This window comes from Canis aureus, chromosome 15 (assembly GCF_053574225.1).
Source record: "Canis aureus isolate CA01 chromosome 15, VMU_Caureus_v.1.0, whole genome shotgun sequence".
NCBI classification, from domain to species: domain Eukaryota; kingdom Metazoa; phylum Chordata; class Mammalia; order Carnivora; family Canidae; genus Canis; species Canis aureus.
This window is the reverse complement of record NC_135625.1, coordinates 4724214-4745254: the sequence shown is the minus strand read 5'-3', so window position 1 is coordinate 4745254 and position 21041 is coordinate 4724214. Positions and strand designations below refer to the sequence as shown.

The 21041-nt window shown below is 46.2% G+C and overlaps 2 protein-coding genes across 9 annotated transcripts in view; one reads left to right on the top strand and one right to left on the bottom strand.

Annotated features, from left to right (window-relative positions):
- The window catches only part of MCPH1 (microcephalin 1), a 230922-nt gene that overhangs the window by 70888 nt on the left and 138993 nt on the right, over nt 1-21041 (bottom strand). The window contains exon 12 of one of the 8 annotated variants that reach the window (XM_077848542.1): nt 16410-16464. The exons of 6 other annotated variants lie outside the window; for them this stretch is intronic. In XM_077848542.1, the coding sequence (XP_077704668.1) occupies nt 16425-16464 (40 nt within the window). In that variant the 3' untranslated portion in view covers nt 16410-16424. Of the gene's footprint in view, nt 1-16409; nt 16465-21041 lie in introns of those variants that run through there. One more of the 8 variants, XM_077848539.1, reaches the window with a different exon arrangement.
- Nucleotides 156-21041, top strand: part of ANGPT2 (angiopoietin 2) — a 51907-nt gene continuing 31021 nt past the window's right edge. The window contains exon 1 of the mRNA XM_077848544.1: nt 156-1083. Within this exon, the coding sequence (XP_077704670.1) occupies nt 799-1083 (285 nt within the window). The 5' untranslated portion in view covers nt 156-798. The remainder of the gene's footprint in view (nt 1084-21041) is intronic.

The following is a 21041-nucleotide window of genomic DNA, read 5'->3' as shown; positions in this document are numbered from 1 at the left end:
AGCGAGACTTCTTTTTCCTCTTTGTTTGTAATAACAAAAATAAACCAAAGTCCTGACATATTTGCAGTATTTTTATTCCTAAAGGAAAAAACAGGAACTTTCATTGTACTTTAAAGTTATTACTCCCAGATATTTCACCAGCTAAGCACTGTGCGGCCCGTCTCGGACGCGAGAGACCCGCGTGTCTCTCTAGGAAATGCTCCCTCCGGGTGGTGCCTCTGGCACACTCGGGGGTCCTGTGAATGATCAGCCTCCCCGGGGGGGTCTGCAGCCCGCAGCCCTGGTTGGACAGCACACACCATGCCGGGAATGTTCCTGTTGTGTGGCTAGTGACCCCCCTACAGGAAGATAACAGACAAGCCAGGAGGGCGGAGCAGCTTGCTGCACATGTCCTGGCTGCTCTTATCAACTTATCATATAAGGAAAGGAAAGGATGCTCGTCCCGACACAATTTAGGGAACGAGGAAAACAAAGAGGCACTCACGCCGGTCCGTGAAGGCAAGCGCAGGGCTCAGGAGCCGCGGCCGTCTGACAGCTGGCGGCAGGACCGACCCGCAGGAGGGGAGACGGCCCTAACAACCAAGCTCCTGCTGCAAGAGGAGGCAGGAGTCCCACTGATGGACGTGACAGCATGTCAGCAGAGCCCCGCATCTGAGAGGGCAGCCTAGGACCCGGAGCCCCAGTGCCTTCGCGTCCCTATGTGCCTTCGCCTTTGCTAAGCTGCTGGCTGGTTTTTTTTTTTTTGTTTTTTTGTTTTTTTTGTTTTTTTGTTTTTTTTTTTACTGAAAGACAGAAAGAATGTGGCAGATTGTTTTCTTTACTCTGAGCTGTGATCTTGTCCGAGCCGCAGCCTACAACAACTTTCGGAGAAGCATGGACAGCATCGGGAGAAGGCAGTATCAGGTTCAGCACGGGTCCTGCAGCTACACGTTCCTCCTGCCAGAAACAGACAACTGCCGCTCCCCCGGCTCCTACGTGCCCAACGCCGTGCAGAGGGACGCGCCTCTAGATTACGACGACTCGGTGCAGCGGCTCCAAGTGTTAGAGAACATCATGGAGAATAATACGCAGTGGCTAATTAAGGTAGGGAAACAATCATTTATTTCTACTTGGTGAAGAGCTGGAGCTGATCAGCTCAGTTTTCACAAACGCTCCCCTCCTCCTCCAAAAAAAAAAAAGCAATTAGCACAGGAGAGAGATGGTGGCTAATACCTTCAAATGAATTGTCATTTCTTTTATTCTATGCCGGGCTGTAAAGTAGTCCTGGGTGCAGAGTGAAAGGATTATTTGAGAAGAACACCAGGACCTGTAGAGAAAAATCCCTCTGAGTTCGGGATCTTTATTTAATAAAGCAGAGGAAGTGCACTTCTCCCTGCAAAACGTGTAGGCTGCGTTGTTTGTGTAAGTGGTTTAAGCTCAGTAACACCCCTTGCCAGGGATGTTATAAACCGGTGGCAGGCATGGGAGGGAAGCTGTGAGCAGCAGCAGCAGCAGCAGCAGCGCCGGAGCCAGGAAAAACGTGACAATCATGCTAATTACTGATGCATAACGGATGGAGTAAAGTGCTTTACCAATTTCCTGAATTTATTTACTAAAATAGGTTGTGACTCTTGGTAAATGAAAGGAAATTAAATAAAGCAGACTTGATGTTTCTCAGAATCGGAAGGCTTTACCCCCCTGAAGGGTCTGTCTTGTATGTGGGGTGAGTTTTCCAAGCGTCCGGGGGAATGTGCAGGAGCCAGCCCGGGGCTCCCGCGGGCTGCGACGGTCCCCCACGTGGGACGGGCGCCGGGCACTCTCTGCAGCTGCGCTGTGACAAGACGGTCATGTTCTCTGGGCTCTGGTGACACGGTTTCACGGACGTTTCATAGAGACTTTAACCCCCAAAGCTCAGTTTTCCTTTCACAAGGAATCATTTTCTTCATGGAAAGCTCTTTATCCAAAACCCAAAGTCACCCCCACCCCCAATTTTTCCTGATACGGGCTATGCATATTCCGGAGGAGGCTTACACAAACTGTGTGAGTAGATGGATCACTGACGATCTTCGTGACATCACATCATGATGCCCGCACGCGGCACAGAAGGTGCCTCTCTGCACAGGCTAATTCTCTCCACTCAGGACGCTGTCCCAGAAAGAATTCCCAGCCTTTCATTTCACCATAAGCTTTCTGCTAGGATACTTTATCTTAATCTTAGAATAGATCTTGGCTCCGAATCTGTGTTTCTCATTAGCTGTCCTACCTTCAGAGAGGAAACGACCGAGTTAGGACTTGAGTCTGAGCCGGAATGAATGAGCGCCCTCAGCCACCAGAGCGGCCGCTTCAGTGCAGACACAGAAAACACAAACACTTATCAGAAAGGCCTGCTGTGTAGTACACAACTCATTACTAATGATCTTTGAAGGCACCGGCCCCCTCTGGGCAAATTCTCCCCCAGGTTTTCCTCTTTTCCTAAGGAGATTCCTGGGGTATGTGCTTTAAAAATCTTCAATAATTCATACATGTGCACTTAAAAAAAAAAAAAAAGCTGTTCATTCACAGATGTACTTTAAAAAAGTACACAGCAACACAGGTGAACATCCTCATCTGCCCGACTGGCAAGTCATCTTTTAAGCACTTGAGGAACCTGAAAGAATGTTTTGCCAAATGCAAGACTGCTAAACTGCATTTGCTTAATGAAACCCACAGTAAGTACACCTGAAAAACTGCATAGTCAAAGCTCATATTTCTTCCTTAGATAAACAACCTTCTTCTCTTGGATCTTTGAGATGCTATTTAAGGAAGGAAAGGGACAAGAGATTCTACATGGAGAAGCCAACATTTTTCCCCCTTTCCTGGTTCAATTTGTAAATATTTGAACAGCAGCACAACGGCATTTCTAGATTTCTTTCTTTAGCTATCTACCTAAATTATCACCAAGAATGACGTCATGTTTATCTTTCCAAGGCTCAGCACCTGTTCACCTGGCCTATCTGGGTGATGTACACCTGAGAAGGACAGTTTGTGTTCACTCCCTCTGTTCACAGGCTTCTCATTTGGGCATGAAAGCCAAAAAAGCAAACACCAAAGCTGTTTAAAGTGGTTAAATGTAACCTCTTTGCTTGTTTTATGTTTCTGTGTTTTGTCACCTGTGATAATAAACACTGCTTTTCTCATAAGGGAGAAAATAATATATAATGGGATGATAGATAAGCCACAGGATTAAAGGTTCAACATCACAATCTAACACGTATTGTGAGACTATGCCGGAGAGAAAAAGCACAATTCCACAATTCTGTGTTTTTCTTTTTCTTTTGTTTCCCATATTTCCTTTAGGGCTTTTTTTTTTTTTTTTTTTTTTAGTGTTTTCATATTTTCTCTTTCTCCCTGACCAACACTAAATATTAGGGAGGGGGTGTCTGTGGGAGGTGGCAGGGTGGGAAAACTGTAAGGAGCTTGGACTAAGAAAGCTGTTTTGCACATCATCAAAAGATGCCACTCTGCCCCTTTAATCTGCCAGGCAAAGGAAGTGTCAGACTCCTGAATGAGTGCAGAGTAATATGAATGGAACAATACAGGGAGGGCTTGCTTTCTGCTCTGTGGTTAAAACAAGGGCAAGATAAACGCATGAGAGTTTACTAAATACACCACGATGACCTAAAAAAAAACATTATATGTCACATTCCCTCTGCCCTGGTGATTTTAAACTCACTTTATAAAAACTGACAAATAACTTAGCAAAGTGGATTTTATCTTGCCTGGAGACTAATGTATTTTTCTTTTCCTATAAGAGGAAATAGGGAAAGGAAATAAACAATTATTTCACACTGGTGAATACCTCAAATTTATAAACAACTGCAAAGTCTATTGTGCTTTAAAACAGAATGTTTTGAAAAATAAAGCTAATGCCTCTTAAATTGATGTAAACATTTCCTCTTTTTTTTAAATAAAAGTACAGAGTAGGCACTATAAACCTGAGTCTAGATGCTTTTCTTTCTCTAAAACTAATAAAAACATATCCTTTTAATAAGGTATGAGGAACTACTATTCTGCAGTGTACGTATAAGGGGACAATGCACTTCTGCTAAAAACAAAATTGCTGTCGATGGGAAAAACTGATGGTGAGAGGCTCAGGTGCACTCAGACCACCAGTCCCACCCCCATCCCTGCTGGGGGTCTGGGGGGTGGGGAATGGGGGAGTGTGTGTTTTATCACCCGTGGTTGCAAAACACTCCTTAGCTGTATATTCAAACAACCAAAAAAACCAGAGCTTAGCTCACTAAAGAAAAGAAAACCCCAAATCCTACAATATCTGTATCCAAAGGTTGACTGCAGTGCCAGAGCAGAACTCTATCTGTTGTATCTTGAATCATGAAACATGACTGTGTCCAGTATTAGCAGCAAATTTTGTGCATTCAGATAAGCTGAATAAAGCTCCTGTTTCAGATGGCAGGGAAATGGTTACTGTCGTTATTTAATTATATATAAACATCCTATAGTAAGGGATGAAGAGGTGATTAAAGTTTCACTATGGTAGAGGAAGTATAACACATTTAAGTTTGGAAAATGCAGGTATAATGTCTACTATATATTATGTAAGATATTTAGTACATTGTGTGCTTACTGTGTATGTTATATAAAATATACTAAATATTTAGCATATGTAGTATATGTTGTTTATATAAGATTTGCTTTCCATGGTCAAGTAGTCTCTGCTTATTAAATGGGGCTTTTGGCACGCTGAACTACGTAGGCACCACACTATGGGGAGATGATTATTTGCCTGCAGAGTTTAGAACTAGGAAATGGATCTGTACGTAACTTGTATAGTGTCTTACTTCTTGTTTAGACACTAGGTGACCCATAAAGTCTCCACACTAAAGTTTGAAAATTGGGTTGTTTTAATCAATGTAGTTGTTTACAGTTTACAAACAGGTTGTGATCCAAAAGTTGGGACCCAGGCATCCCAACACTGAATCACTTTAAAGCACTCCCCTCACCTTATCCCGTTTTGTCCCAAGACTATCTCTAGAGCACAGGCATGGTAGATATAATCCTATCTATTTGTAATCACTTATAAACATGGGTCAAGATAATATCAATGTGCTTTGCAGTTTGGAAGTCTTGTAGGGATTACCTAGATAGGAAAACAAACACGGAAAGGCACGTACACCGCCCCACCCCCCCACCCCTTGACAAAAAACAGAATTTTCCATGGGTCTGGAAAAAGTACAGAAAAACTGTTGGGAGAAGTGTGAATGAACATGAATGTAGTGCTATTTCTTAGCCCACTAACGTAAAGGAGTGAAATCCACTCTACCCCCTCCCAGTCCTTTTGGGCAGGAACCATTAAAGTTCATTTATTTGTTCAACAAATATTTATTGAAAGCCTCCGTGTGTCCTGGCAGCATTCTAGTGCTCGGAATAAATCAGTGAGGTGAAGTCAATGATGAAGGGTTTGGCCCTGGTGGGGACTTGCTGTGTTACACCATGGCCTTCCTGGGAGAACGCGTGTCAGGAGGCAGTAAGGACTACACAGAGTAGGTGAGTGACGAGAGAAAGACCTGGTGAAGGAGATCGGGGGCATTGGAGAGTGGAGGTGGCGGAGGGCTATATTAACAGTTTGGTCACTCCACTGAAACCTCTTTCATAAAAGGAAAATCAATACAAACTCCTTCTGAATGGTCATTTTTCCTTGTCACCAAGGTCACCCATGGTTATTATAGAAACTAGAACATGCAAAGAATGCACAAAGCACACACACTATGTATAATTCCATCATTCTGAAATAACCATCCTTAATATTTAATGCCTATAGATGCCTACACACACACACACACACACACACACACACACAGGATTATTTTTAAATGTGCTATAAATATTGTAATATACACACTTATACCTACCTGATAACTTATAATTTTTTAAATTAAAAATTAAAAAAGAAAGTAGGTCTGGGAGGTTAAGTAACTTAGTTGACATCCGAAGTCAGCAATGCTGGTAATTCCCAGCACCTATGCATCCTGTCTGAGATAGCACAGGGCGGGCATCCCAGGGCAGGCCTCCGCACTGGAATCCCAGAGCACTTCAGCAGCCCTGGCACATGATGGCTACTGAGCAGACGGCCTTGTTACCAAATGTTTACCGGTAAGATGTGCCATTGTTTCTATGAGAATGGTGCCAAAGCTGCTAAGAAACAAAAACACAGTTGGGAATATCTTGTGTTTTGAGTAATTACCCCAAATTCCACTTTGTAGTTCAGAAGAGTAAAGGCAAATTCTTTGGTAACCAAGAGAAGGTGTATGCAGATTCCTATACACTGTACAGATAGTAACAACCCTTTTCTGGATGTTGCCCTCAGGTAACATCCTGAATTTCACAGTAACACTTGTAAGTTCAGACAAAGAAAATTCAGTTCCAGCAAAATAATGTAGGACCTGCTCCGTCCTCTATTTGAGTTTAAAACCATCCAGCATTCTACAGATGGGTATAAGCAAAAATACCTTGACGTCAGCATGGTAGTAATGGTTAAAATGAGACTGATCAATGATCTGATGTAATCAAAACCAGTAAAAAAAAAGTTTTTTTTCACAGATAGTGTTTTAGAATAAGAATTTTCAACATTTATTGGGATTAAAATGACTGTTTCACATATGGTCTGACAATAAAGGGATGAACTCTCTTCCACCACCTGAATTCTGAGTCAGGTATGCTAGCTGTCTGTAAATTAATAATTTAATTAGATATTTCCCCATGAAATCACCTTTCTTTCTTATCCTAATCTTGGCACGTACCAGCTGATGAAAGATGTGAAAACCTATTAAAATCCCCTGAGGAGTGGGTCTAATCCTTTTAACCATCATGGCTCCTTCAACCAGCTACAACCATTATCTTTGCCATTCAACTAGAACCTAATTAAAACCTCTGTGGGACCAGCCCCAGGGGGTGCCTGGGATGGTAATTACTTTGCTCCAAAATCAGCCTCAGTCTGCCCTTTGAGCAACTGCTCAGAGTCTATGAATTGCTTTTGAAATCTTTACATTAATCTGACAATTCAACAAAGTATCTGCATCCAATATTTAATATTTTTAAAAAAACCAACAATCAAGCAAACTAAGTATATACATTAAGAATATAAGCTGATATTTATTACTACGTCATGTTACTTTTTCTGTGTGTGTGAACAATAGTGATTTTTAAAGAGAGGTCAAGATACATAGGTCTTAGAAAATACATTATTTTATCATGCTGACACAGTTTCTTTGAGAAAGTATCATTTTTATATGTGAATATTCATTCATAAGTTGTTGTTTTTTAGGTAGAGGATATTGGTTAAGTCTTAAAAGGAGGCAAGCATTCAACCTCTCCATTTCTCAATTTTGTCACATTCTGTCTAGACCATATTGACACATGTGCTCATCTGACCAGTCTTCTCCATGTGAGGGGAGCTGTTCCACCAGGGTGACTTAATCTGATCAGCCTGGGGACAGGACCTGCCATCCACATCTCCCTGTCTTAAGTACTGTCCTCTAGGATGGACAGGGGCACATTCAGGATGACTGCTCCAGCTAATGCCAGGAATGAAGGGTAGACCTGAATTGTGGACGAGCTTCTGTATCCCGCTAATTAACACTTGGTACTGGGCTCAAGACACTCCACCCTGGAGATTCCTACTTTGGCAGCCAAATGCACATCTTGGTAGTTAGACAGGTTCAAAGCAAAAAGGAGAAAAAAAAAAATGGGTCATGAAGTTTTCTGATTTCATGAATCCACAACAAGGAGGCCATACTCTTCAGTGTAACCTTCTGAATTATGTGGGACTTTGTAAAGGACAGTTCGTCTGATGGTCTTTCTGTTTCAAGATGGGCAAGAGGGACAAGGGAACCACTACTCCTCCTTGCCTGAGGAGCCTTTTGAGGGACAAGGAAGAGATGGGGGGGAAAAAAAAAAACTGAGGTCATTCCAAAGGGTTTCATCTCTGGACCAAACCAGCCCCAGAAATTCAGCCAACGTGGAACAAAGGGAATGCTATGTTCTGTTCATGTTCTCCTGAATTTGGAATAAAGGTATTTTATACCAAAAGAAGAGCTATCTTGGACACAGCTATTCAGATTCAAAGAGATCTGAGATCTAAAATAAATCATGTTTACATGTGAAGTCAATACTCTTACCGGTAGACAAGCATACCTTTGAGGTTACTTTCCAGTGCAATCAATCTGAAGCTATAGAATACCAGTTTTTTGTGTTTTTTTTTTGTTCTTTCATTTGCTCCTCTTTATATGTAGCAAATAACTTTAAAGACTTATTTTTTTAGAGCAGTTTTAGGTCACAGCAAAGTTGAGCTGAAGGTACAGAGATTTCTCATATACCTCCTGCCCCCACATCCCTGCATCGCTCCCTCAATTGTCAGCGACCCCCACACCAAATGGTGCATTTGTTACAACTGAGGCACTTACATTAACACACCATTAGTGCCCGGAGTCCACAGTTTACATCAGGGTTTACTCATGGTGTTGTACACCTACCGGTTTGGACAAATGTATCCACCCTTGTAGTGTCATGCGGAGTACTTCCACTGCCCTAAAAACCATCTGTGCTCCACCCATTCATCCCTCCCTTCCTCCAAACCTCTGGCAACCACTGATCTTTTTACTGTGTTCATACTTTTGCCTTTTCCAGAACGTCATATAGTTGGAATCATGCAACATGTAGCCTTTTCACTTAGGAAGGAACTTTTTTTTTTTTTTTTTAGCACGATTCACTAAATTTGCTTAGTGACCCTTCCTTTGCCTTATTCAACTAAGTTAACTGGCTAAAACCCCCACTGTGTACTTCAGAAACATAAGGCTGCAGCAGGGACTTAAAGGGATTATGTGTTTCAAATAAGGGGATGAATGTGCAAAAGTGAGTTGGAAACTCTTAGATGCTACACTACTGCAGGGTTTATAATTACAATTAATTTTAATAACAATACCAGAAACACTTAACGAGATCTGTACCATATCTCACATTGAAGATCATAATTCCACTTGTTCTTATCAGGGCGAATGATCTGACCTTATACCTTTGAGTTGTACACCTCAAAGCGCACCTTCGCTCTGTAAGATAATGAATTTCCTTTCAACACGGAAAGGGACCATCGCAAGTGCATACGGAAATTATCTTTATATCACATGGCTGAGCATCTCTCTAGAAACACGGTGCTCTGAGATTGCCCACGGCATCTCCTCCCACACCTCCTGTCTATGTTGCTCCGTCATGCTCACAGATAAAGCTGTGGGGCCCATTAAAACAGTCAAACTTTACTGTTAATGTATTTTTTTAATCATTTCAGCTTCCAATTAAGTTATAAGCAATGCTGCCCTCCTGTCCGTCTGTTTTTATAGAAGGCAGGAACTTAATACGGAAGGACAGTCCTCAAACTGCCTTCTGAGTGGCCATTCTGGAGTTAACTCGTCAACCCACATGTCCGGGTAAAAAAAAAAAAAAAAAAAAAAAAAAAAGGTTCAAAATTCCTAAGAGGTATCATTTCCTCTGGGCTCCTGTAAGCGTTTTCTCTGCCATTAGATTTGTGGAATCAACAGATACTATCAATTCTTGGTTGTCTGCTTGATAATTATAAACATTAGTCTGAAGATAATTGGAATATTCCTTTGAGTTTTATTAACTACTATCTAGTCTCTGGAATCTTGGAAAATTATTACATACAGATGTAGCTTAAAACTTCCCTAAGCAAACTGGTCTTCATTAGAGAAATTCTGGTGCAAAAATGCTGCTAGACCGAAGATATTTTGCTGAATAACATGAAATAATCAAATTCTGACCACAAGCTAATTATGTATGCTTAACCTTTGGTGCATGTATATGAAATTCCTTATTATTTTTAGTTACTAAGAAACAGATTGTTAAATTCACTAAGAAAATTTTAAAACTTATCCAGATTTAAACTTAACTGAAGTGTTACTAACAGGAATTCCTAACCATAATTGGTTTTAACCTAACTCTAACAGTAAAATGCTCTTAAAAACACCAATGGCTGGGATAATTAGGTGACATGTTAAAGAATCAAGATTAATCAGAACATCGTTCCCTCAAATAAACATTGGTCATTTTGTGATGTGTGATTAATTGTCCATATTTTCAAATATGGTCCCCTTCTGGGTTACAACACAGTAAATCCATATGTGCTTTCTCCTCTAATTGGACAATGTTTAATACACAGAACCTACTTATTACCACATGATTAGTCGGCCCCAAGCCATGAAGGTTGTACAGCCTCAACACACAGTGTTAGCGTGAAGAAAGTCGCCTCCCTTTACTGTTATTCCTTCCAAAATGCCATTACCATTCAAATAAGTGGTCTGTGGAGGAGAAAGACCTAGGGAAAACATTTGTTGAATACACAATGCTCTCTCCTTGAGCTGGGACCCTTTCTGTGTCCATCTCAGTTTTAAGAGACTCACACCCCTAAGTTGGTTGACCTAAGAGGTCGGCCACAGCGGCCGCGGAGACAGCCTAGCACCCTCGCTCACCTCTTCAAAAACGAGGGGGCTGTTGGCTCATGATTGTGATGCCAGCATTTTCCACTTGTTTGTTGAAAAAGCCTACAGAGCTCCTGCCAAAAGGAGAGCATTCATGTGACAGCAGTCAATACGGGTCAGAACGGACTAAGGCACTTTTTTCCCTTTGGCGGTGCCATGGAGTTGGTCGCTGCTGTCGATCGTCATCGCGACAGCAGCTGGCACACGTCACGCTTAGGTTGCAGTGACAAGCCCACTTAAGGTAGAAACTCTCTGTCTCCTTTACGGAAGAAACTCACGCTCTGAGTGGCATCACATGGTGCCCAGCTGACAAAGGCACAATCACGTTTATTTCTGAGCTTCTTAGAATAACACACATTCTCCAAGGATTTAAATAAAGGTGCGCACATCTTCCTGTGCGGGTCAGGAGAGTGGCAGGCTTCACGGTGTCCCCCTGACACCTGCCGTTCGACCCTACGCACGACAGTCACACCCAAAGCAAAGCAGGCCCACAGCACGATAAGAGCAAACACGGGGAACGGGGATACAGAGAGAAGACCAGTTTGGGTGGATATTCGGATTTCCATGCCACCCCCGGAGGAAGGCGGAGATGCCAGGCTATGGAGACGCTAGGCTGTCAGCAGTATGTCTCCTTTCTAAGCCCTTTGATCAACGGCAGTGTTCCAACGCCTCCCAAGCTTTGCTTTTTTTTTTTTTTTTTTTCCACTCCCAGGCCTGGAACCTACACTAGCATAAATGGTAAAACCCAAAGGATTTAAAAACGTCCGTATGACGTTGTGTAAGTGCACATGGTAGCAGCCACCCTCAGCATCACGAAACTCAGCCAGAGAAGTCTGGAGACAATGGCCCGTACTTGGCTATGTGTCCCATGTAGGAAGGGATCCGTGAGCAGGCAGGTACAGGTGCTCAGCCTACCATGCCAGTCTTCCACGGACAGCCCCGTGGGAATAAGGGGTGGGCGAAATAAGCCTTAAAGAGCAGGACCTGAGTCCACGGGCGCGCGCACACGGCGGCCCAACACGCAGATGGACTCGCCTACCCCGCGGCATGGCCCACACTGAGCCATGGTCTGGAAGCACACGCTTCTCCTGTTGACCTGTCCTCAGGTCAGGATTAGCCTGGCACTCGGTCACGATGCCTGTGCTACTCGCCTCACTTCCTCCCACCACGTAGGCTCTGGACCACCCCGCGTCAGCACAAGGACAGGGAGCCCAGACACAAGGGATTTTGGAAGAGAGAGCGGGAGGGAGCACATTCGCATAACTTCCACGGAGCGTATCGTGAGAACTGTCCTACTGTACCATCGGTTGTTGTCGACATCTCACTGCGCCGCGTGTAGAGTCCAACTTTGTCGTGTGTGTGTACAGGGCAAGACGCGGAGCATATAGGGTTTGGTGCAATCTGTGCCTTGAGGCTTCCGCTGGGGGGTCGGAGACCATGCCCCCCACCGGGAAGGGGCGCTACTTTCCCTCTTCCTCCCAAGGCTGCCACCCTTCTGCCCTCTGTCCCCGCAGGCTAATTGCGCTAACTTTTAGATTTCATATAATTGGGGCAATACCATACATATTCTTTTTTTTTGGTCTGGTTGATTACTTCTCTGATCCGTCCTTGCTGTTGTACTAAAATCTGGCCCTCCCCGCTACTGTGTAGTGTTTCATTTTAGGTGTGACACAATTTGTGTGCTCACTGTACGGTTATAGGTGGATATTTGTGTCCTTTTGTGAACGTCAACACTCCTTAATTGGACACGGCCGTGTACTATTTTTCCTGTACTGTGTCTCGGGAACGTCTGCGGTTGGCCTGACTGAAAGGCGCCTTGACTTGACTTCCAAGACCAATCTGCCTGCTAACGAAATCTACGCCGCGTGTGCCGGGGGCGGCTCTTCTTTGACGTGTACTTGGTGGCCTCCGTCATCGGAGGTTAACAAGAAGACAGAGTGGGGATAAAACAAAGGGTCTGTCCGGTAGCCATCCACCACTTTCTCTGGCCTTCCCGGTCTTCACCTCCTCCCTGACAACACCTCAATTTTCTAGCCGCATCGGAGAGAGGGGCTTCCACACGCAACTTTACAGACGACAGCCTGCGTCTGGGAGCACCACGGTTTGTCCTTGGGATCCAATCTCTCTGTGACAGCATTATGCTTCAGTCTGTTTGGTTTAAGTCACCCCTGTGAAAACCCATAAGGTGCACTCCCCGTGCCATAGCCCAGCTCCTCTATCGTGGGGCCTGGCCTGACCCTGCTTCCTGGGCAGTTGCGGGACCGCGAAGACGTCCAGCCATGGAGACCCGAGAGCTGCTTTTCAGACGTGGGCCAGAGGAAAGCTCGCGGCCACTGGGCTTAAGGTTTAGTAAGAGGATTCACATCCCCGGGATTTTCAGTAAATTTCCTAGGGTGGCATGAACTTTCTCCCCAAAGCGTCCGTGCTCCGGGGAACTGATGGTGTAAGGGTCAAGGAAGAGGTCTGCACACACCTGAAGAACGCTGCGATGCAAGATAGGCATCCTGGGCCATCAAGTTCTCTCTGACCTCCTTTGGCCAAAGGACTCCCAGAGCCACTGCAGCAGAGGCCAAGATTCCACTGGAACCAACCGCTCATCATCTGAATCCCACAGAGCAGCCAAATCTCCAGGGTAGGTCCTTCTGCCGAGGGACCTCAACAAAGATGCGAAGCCACAAAGCTTAAGCTGGCATGAAGGCCACGGCAGCCTGAAGCCAGACTCCCCCGGCCCAGGGGAGCTTCCAAGAACTCACTACCTCTGATACACTCAGCTGCTCACAGGAGTCAAGGCCACATCACAGCGCGACCGCAGTGCCTGGTCCCAAAGCGAGGGCGAGATGACTCACACTTGGTTGAAACAAACAGACCCTGACAACCGGAAAACCTCGCTGCGGCGCCTTTATTCCTGTGTGCCCCCCACCCTCAGTCCCGCTTCCCACATGACCCCCCACCCTCAGTCCCGCTTCCTGCCTCTCCCCACCCTCATCCCCACTTCCTACTTGTCCTCCCACCCTCAGTCCCGCTTCCTGCCTCTCCCCCACCCTCATCCCCACTTCCTACTTGTCCTCCTACCCTCATCCCCACTTCCTACTTGTCCTCCCACCCTCATCCCCACTTCCTACTTGTCCTCCCACCCTCATTCCCGCTTCCTGCCTCTCCCCCCACCCTCATTCCCACTTCCTACTTGTCCTCCCACCCTCATTCCCACTTCCTACTTGTCCTCCCCACCCTCATCCCCACTTCCTACTTGTCCTCCCACCCTCATCCCCACTTCCTACTTGTCCTCCCACCCTCATTCCCGCTTCCTGCCTCTCCCCCCACCCTCATTCCCACTTCCTACTTGTCCTCCCACCCTCATCCCCACTTCCTACTTGTCCTCCCACCCTCATTCCCGCTTCCTGCCTCTCCCCCACCCTCATCCCCACTTCCTACTTGTCCTCCCACCCTCATCCCCACTTCCTGCCTCTCCTCCCACCCTCATTCCCACTTCCTGCCTCTCCCCCACCCTCATCCCCACTTCCTGCCTCTCCCCCACCCTCATTCCCACTTCCTGCTTCTCCTCCCACCCTCATTCCCACTTCCTGCCCCTCCTCCCACCCTCATTCCCACTTCCTGCCCCTCCTCCCACCCTCATTCCCACTTCCTGCCTCTCCCCCACCCTCATTCCCACTTCCTGCCTTTCCCCCACCCTCATGCCCACTTCCTGCCTCTCCTCCCACCCTCATTCCCACTTCCTGCCTCTCCTCCCACCCTCATTCCCACTTCCTGCCTCTCCCCTCACCCCTCATTCCCACTTGCATGTGAGCTGCTGTTCCCACTGAAGTCATGAGTGAGTGATTAGTGCGAACGAGAGTCCCTGCAGCTCTGAGGAGGAGGAGGAGGTGGTGTCTCCATCAGGTGTAGGCCCCTGGAACAGCACTTGGTGATGTCAGCATCTGACCCCTAACGGTGACGTGAAGTGAGTCAGCCAGTCCATGGCGGCTCACAGTGATGCTGGGCCCCTCACCCCATTGAAAGAGAAATATCTCCTGAAAGGACTTTTTTTTTTCCCCCTTTAAGTTGTGAGTAAAAAATAAAGCATGCAGAAGAAAAAGTCAATTCTGAATGACATGCTTTTTATAACTCGTGGCGGTGGAGTGAAAGGGGATAGGAATTTTCCACTAGCTTCCATTGGAATCGGCATGCATGCAAGGCAGTAGGGTTAGGGAGAAGGGGCAGACCTCCAGAACTGAAACTAATTATGGGAAAATGATTCAAGTCCCTTCATACTTTTACCGCAAGCATTTGGAGAATCACACTGAAAAGTTACTTCCCAAATTGCTTTGGTGTTCAAGGAAATTTGGCTTTTCTATACATTATAAAATGCGCTCGACGTTGAACAAGTGAGGACGGCAAACATGCAAACTACAAATTACATGCAGAAGTGGACCACCTTACTTTTGTAAAACTGGCACACGTCCTGTCCTCCCGCTGCCCGCGCGAACTGCCATCAGCCAGAGGCGACCGTGCATGTGGCTCTAGGAACGTTCCTCCGTAGCACGCTACACTTAAAGCGTTGTCAGCCTGAAAGGGGACGCGGTGCCCAACAACTAGCTTGCAAGAAACGGGGCTGTTTCCCTTAATGGTTTCGGAAGTTAGGAATATTCAAGTACCTGTCTTAAGGAAGGTCTCACATAATATGCAGTTCTTTTTGATTTACTGAGGTTCCAATCAACATTTCAAATCACAGAGATTGCAGTTAAAGACATGATGGGGACCGAGGGAAGGAAGGAGAGGGAGTAGATTGAGTGCACACCCTACCAAATGCAGGAGTCAATAAAGATGTTCTAGAGATGTAAGTGATACCAGTTATTTACCGGTGGGCTATATTTGCCAGCTAGGCATTGCTCAGCACCTCAAACTTTGGAATCAACTTGGACACTGCCACCCTCATTTCGAATTCCGTGCCGAGTGTCACGTAGTAGTTGCCTTTTGCAGCAGTAACCACCCAAAACCCAGCTTTGCACAGCAGCATAATCTAATAGCGCTGAAACTGTGAGCTACGTTGAGATACTAATTCTTCTAGTGGTTGGCAGGTGTTAAGTATGGTGGGGCTTCCCTTGAACATAAAACTGCGTCCCACTGCTCCTCTGGGTTCGCTGCAGGGGCCCAGGGTACCTTGGCAAACCGTTTGGGAACCGTGCTAATTACTTCCATCCAATCGTTATGCTAACATAGCTCAGTGAGCATTAAATGCCTGTTTTACCAATGAGAAATCTGAGGCTAAAAAAAGTTGACCGGGTGGGTAGTGTGTAGTTGAGCTGGGATTCACACCCTGGGGTGGTTTTGGGTCTCACTATCTGTGCTGGAATGACAACTCCACAATAGCTTCAAAAATCACAACCTTTTCCCCGCTTTGATCCAATACAAACAAAGCCACTTTATTTAGGTGGTTTTTTTGTTTGTTTGTTTTTGTTTTGTTTTGTTTTTAATCAGGTTGCTCATGCAAGAACTACTTGAATTGGAATAACTCAAAATATGAATAAATTCAATGGAATAATTCATGGATTTCACTTTTCTCAGAGTCATTTTGTTTTCATTCCAATGGGCTAGGGGTAGCACAAGTATTCAGAGAATAGATCATTTTCTTCCTACACTTGAAGCCACTGAACTCCAACAAAATACAACCCATGACTCAGACATTTATTTATTTATTATTTATTTTTAGACTAATGGGAACTGCATGAATTCTTTCTTGGTCTTCCAAGAGCAAATGCCTTTTATGCTTGATCCGGAAAGAATTGAGTTTCGGAATGTGAAATCACTAATTTACCTAACTGAATACTTTTAACCCTCTTTGGGCAGCTGGAACAGTTTAATCTATAGCTCTCTGCAGTTGCTGTGAAATCACTTCTTCAAAGTTCATTTCTTGAGGCGGTATTTAGGAACAAACAGATGAAAGCTGCAGACAGAGGTAAATAAAATCACTCATAGCAGCTGGGGTCATGGTGTTACAGCAAAATTTGTCAAACATTTCATTTTTAATATCCTTTCCTAGAAAAAAACCCAAAAACCTCTTTATTGAGGTCTAAAACACAGGAAGTGTATAGAGTATAGTATTCTTAAATCGACAGCCTCATGAACTTTTAAAATATGAATTTACATGTGCAACCAGCTCTGAGATTAAGATATAAAATGTTTCCAGCAGCCCAGAAATGTCCCTCTTGCTCCTTCCCACTTAATAACCTTGCTTGCACCACCTCCAGCACCCCCACTCCCAACATCTCCCACCCAGAAATCATCATCCTGACTTCGGTCACCATTGATAAGTTTGGTCTATTCTCGAACATGATATAAATGGGATCATGCAGAAAGCATTCTTTTGTGTGTGGCTTCTTTTGCTGCATGATGCCTGTGATGTCATTTAATTTTAGCAGTAACCTGTTACGTTATTTTCAAAAAATTGAATTGCAGTGCATGAGCACTTCAAATCAGTCCCCAGGATCAACATTTGCAAGTCAAAATAATCATTCTATTGTGAGAAAGCGACTAGTGGAAAGTTCATTAAAGAATGTCATTTAGCTGTTCCAACCTGGTACCATATAATCAGCCACAAAACGTATCTCAAGTCCTCCTGAGTTGGACAGACCAACAGATTTTATATATAGCAAGTAAGTATGTAAGAAAGGTTACTTTAGTGCAACGTATAACTCTATATGCCATGTCTGCGTCTGCATTTAAATGGATTCCTTCTTAGACTGAAATTTTACGCAAATGTTACTTTAGGATAAGTTGGTAATCCTACAGAAATTAGAATAGTATGCACTTAAATTCCATATGAAGCAGCGGCATCTTCATTTTATGGCCCATTTTTGCCTGTCTGTTGTTACTCAACCATTGGAGAGCAAATGACTCCCCCAGTTACATGAATGGCATGCCCCTGAAACAAAAGCTTGAAATGAACTCCCTCTAAAAATGAATCAGAAGCTAGTATTTTGTAAAGAGAAGTCTGATACAACATGTATTTTGTAGGAGGATACTCGCTCATTTCAGGTCGGGGGGGCATAATTAGAAGCTCACTGATTTGTCCCAAGTCATAATCACTATTTGCAGTTCCCAGCTGAGGCTCTGTTCTCGTGGAGTCCAACTACAGCCATCCCCAGAGCACTGTGTGTGTGGCTTCTGGAACAGTTTCCCCGCGCTGCAAGCCACAGACAGAAGTGGAATGTGCTTAGAGCTCGTGTCCCGTCTTCCAAAGCGAACGGCAGCCCCACTTGGCTGTCGACGTCTCAGAGGTGAACAGTAAACGCTGAAACATACTTAATATGCTTCTTATAGAATTCCAGATCAAGAAATGAAGATGTGTTAAAATGAGTCCAAAAAAAAAAGAAGAAGCCATACTATTTTCTTTTTAAGACTATATTTATTTATTCATGAGAGAGAGAGAGAGAGAGAGAGAGAGAGAGAGAGGCAGAGACACAGGCAGAGGGAGAAGCAGGCTCCATGCAGGGAGCCGATGTGGGACTCGATCCCAGGACCCCGGGATCAGGCCCTGGGCTGAAGGCAGACAGATGCTCAATTGCTGAGACCCCCGGGCTGCCCAAACCATACCATCCTGTCTTGCCACATAATTTGGGCACTGAAACTTGTTTTGGTTTTGCTGCACTGTTTCTGATTAGAAAAAAAAAAAATTCTACTGTTGATCAGGTTTTAAATAAACTGTCAACATGCTTCAAAATGCATTACGGATTTAAAAATTAACATGGCATAATTAAACAAACAGTTTGTATTCTGTAATGAGAGTTAAGAAAGAAAGAAGAAAAAAAAAAACATCACTTTGCTTCTGCAAAGCCCAGGCAAGTGTACAATTTCCTAAACTACGTGCGCACGGGCCACTGAGTTATGTGAATGAATATGAAAGGCTTACAGCTCTAAACACTTGTGAGAATAAAGACGGAACCAGAGGTCAAATTAGAGGTAATCTAATATTAGACTTGAGGCGGGGGGTGGGGGAGTACACTTTCCCTCCTAAATGGTTCACAAAAACATGAACTTTCGCTGTTATAAAATCATAGAATTAAAAAAGCTGCGGCTACAGCTTTATGGAAATGAGAACGCCGCACTTGCCTAAATATTTCCCGGGGCTATTCCTATCAGTGCAGCAACTCTCGTTTGTGGTTTGGGCGGCTTTGTTCAAGGTCAGCGGGTGAAGCTGAAGGCCGCCCGCGCGGCTCCCCTCCACCGCACGTAAGGGAGCATCCGTACGCCAGCTCGCAGAAACGTCAAATCAGTGAGGACAGCATAGGAGACTATGTCGCCTCCCTTAATCCTAATTCACGGTAATGTGGACAGGATGATGTCCCGGCAAGAAAATGTGAATAGGTCAGAAGACGGCTATCGGCCACACGGAGAAAATATCACAAAAGTACATTTTGCTGACGGCGGGTCGGCGGGTGGGCGCCCGTCACACACGGAAGGCGGAATGCCTTATGGCTAAATGCTCCTGCGGATTAGTCCCATGTCCTTGAGCGGCTGCCCGTGGTATCCCCCCAACTGTCTGCACCTCCGGGTTTGCTAGCAACAGCAGGAGAAGCGGGAGCGCTGGCGGGAGGCCTGGGGTGATGTGCGGAGCCCAGCTCGCAGGCCACTCAAGCCCAATCCCCGGCCCCCCCCAGCAAGCCCGCCGCATCCCCGAGTCCCCGTCCCTCCCCTCCTGTGCGAGGAGCAACACAGGCTTCCTGCCTGCCTCCTACAGAACCAGCTCGCCTTGAAAGCATCTTCAAGACAAAAATAATTTAAATTCCTTTAGCCCTTTCCTGCCTTTCCGGGCCACCTAGTATAGTAATTGTGACACGGGATATTTATTTCATGTTATAGAGAAAAAGAAACAACAACAACAAAAAAACCCTGTGTTAAGGACGATCACGCTTCCGTGTCCCTAGAAATCTCCGCAGGATTTCAGCAAAGCCCGTGAAGACAGAAAGGGACGGCAGGGATAGGGCAGGTAAAGGACGGAAACGAGCTTTGGGATCTGAATACTTCAGCACAGAAGTGAAAAAGCAACACTGCTCACGCCCGGTGGCACATTGTTTTTAGGTGAGCACAAGTACCTCGGTGCGGTGGTGAGTGCGCGGGGCGGGCCGTGGGCCGCCCGGGGACGAGCTAGGCCTGGGGCCCCGGGTCCTGCGGCCTCCCTCGGAAGGAGGGAAGTCAACACTCTGACTTCTGGGGCCTCGGCCCCCGCAGCTCCTGCCCGTCTATGATGCTGCACAAACGGGGGCACGGAGCTCGGTGGGCTTCCGTCTCCAGTGTGAGGGCACGCGTGTCCGTGGGGACACACGCCTCGCGGTGCCGCCTGCCGTGCACAGACCCGACACCCCGCTGCCGCTGTCCCTCTCCGAACACCTGCCGTCGGGAGGCACGTGCACACTGTTGGACCGAAGAAGAAACCCCCGTTCTGTTTGCCCGAAGGCCTCACCTGATGGCCAGAAGCGCGTCTGAGCGCCGTGGGTCAGGGCGCCGCGGGCTGGGCCGGGAGGAAGGAGCAGCGGCGGGGCGGCGCCCGAGGGACCGAGCTGCACCTGCTGCCCGAGAGAGACGCGGGGACGGCGGCGACAGCGGGGGGGCCCCCCCGGCCTGGGGCACTGCCCTCCGCCACACACGGCAGGCCCTCCGCCGGGGAGGCCGTGGGCCGGGCCACTAGGGGAGCGACGTCCTCCGTGGCAGACTGGCCCTGGCGCCGGGGCTGGCGGGCACGGGGCTCCGGAGCATCCCCGGCCTGGTGGCCCAGGCTGGGCGCCCACCCGAGCAGCCACGCCGTGCCTGAGGCCGTGCCCTGAGGCCATGCCCGAGGCCGTGCCCGAGGCCGTGCCCCCTCCCCCGGGCACTGGAGCCGCCCTGTCTTGCTGCGGGTGATGGGGGCGGGGGGTGGCTCTCGGGCTCCCTGTCGCCACCGTGGGGGCCCACTGAGCCCCGCAGCCGCCCTGCCCCGGCCTGTCCTGCTGCCTGCGTGCCTCTGGCTAGGCCCCGGTCGGGGGGACACCCAAGTGGAGGCATAGGACAGTCAAGCGAAATTGCCGTATTAATGGATGAATAAAGAAACACAGATTTAATATATAAAGAAATATACCCTGTACACGACATATATGTTCATATACAAGGAAATTCATATAAAACCATCTTGCAGATGCAAACTGCTATTACCATTCTTGCTTTATATAAGCAAACACATCATCTTAGAATATCTGCTGCATTTATTGGCTCTGCTGCCTCGGGAGTACCTACAAGGTGTTGTGAGCCAGAGCTCTAGCAAACGTTGGGGTAAATACACACGTACCGTAAAAACCCTTTTAAAAGCCACACACATGTAAAACATGGCACCTTTTCCCATATGAAATGCCCCAATTCATTTATGTTACTATACCAGCCTCAGCGTACTTAAGAGGGCGTATATGTAAAATAGCTGATACTGATGAAAAAAATAGCCATTTTATCAGTAGGAAATGACTGGGATGCTTTGAGGGGAAAAATATACTCTCT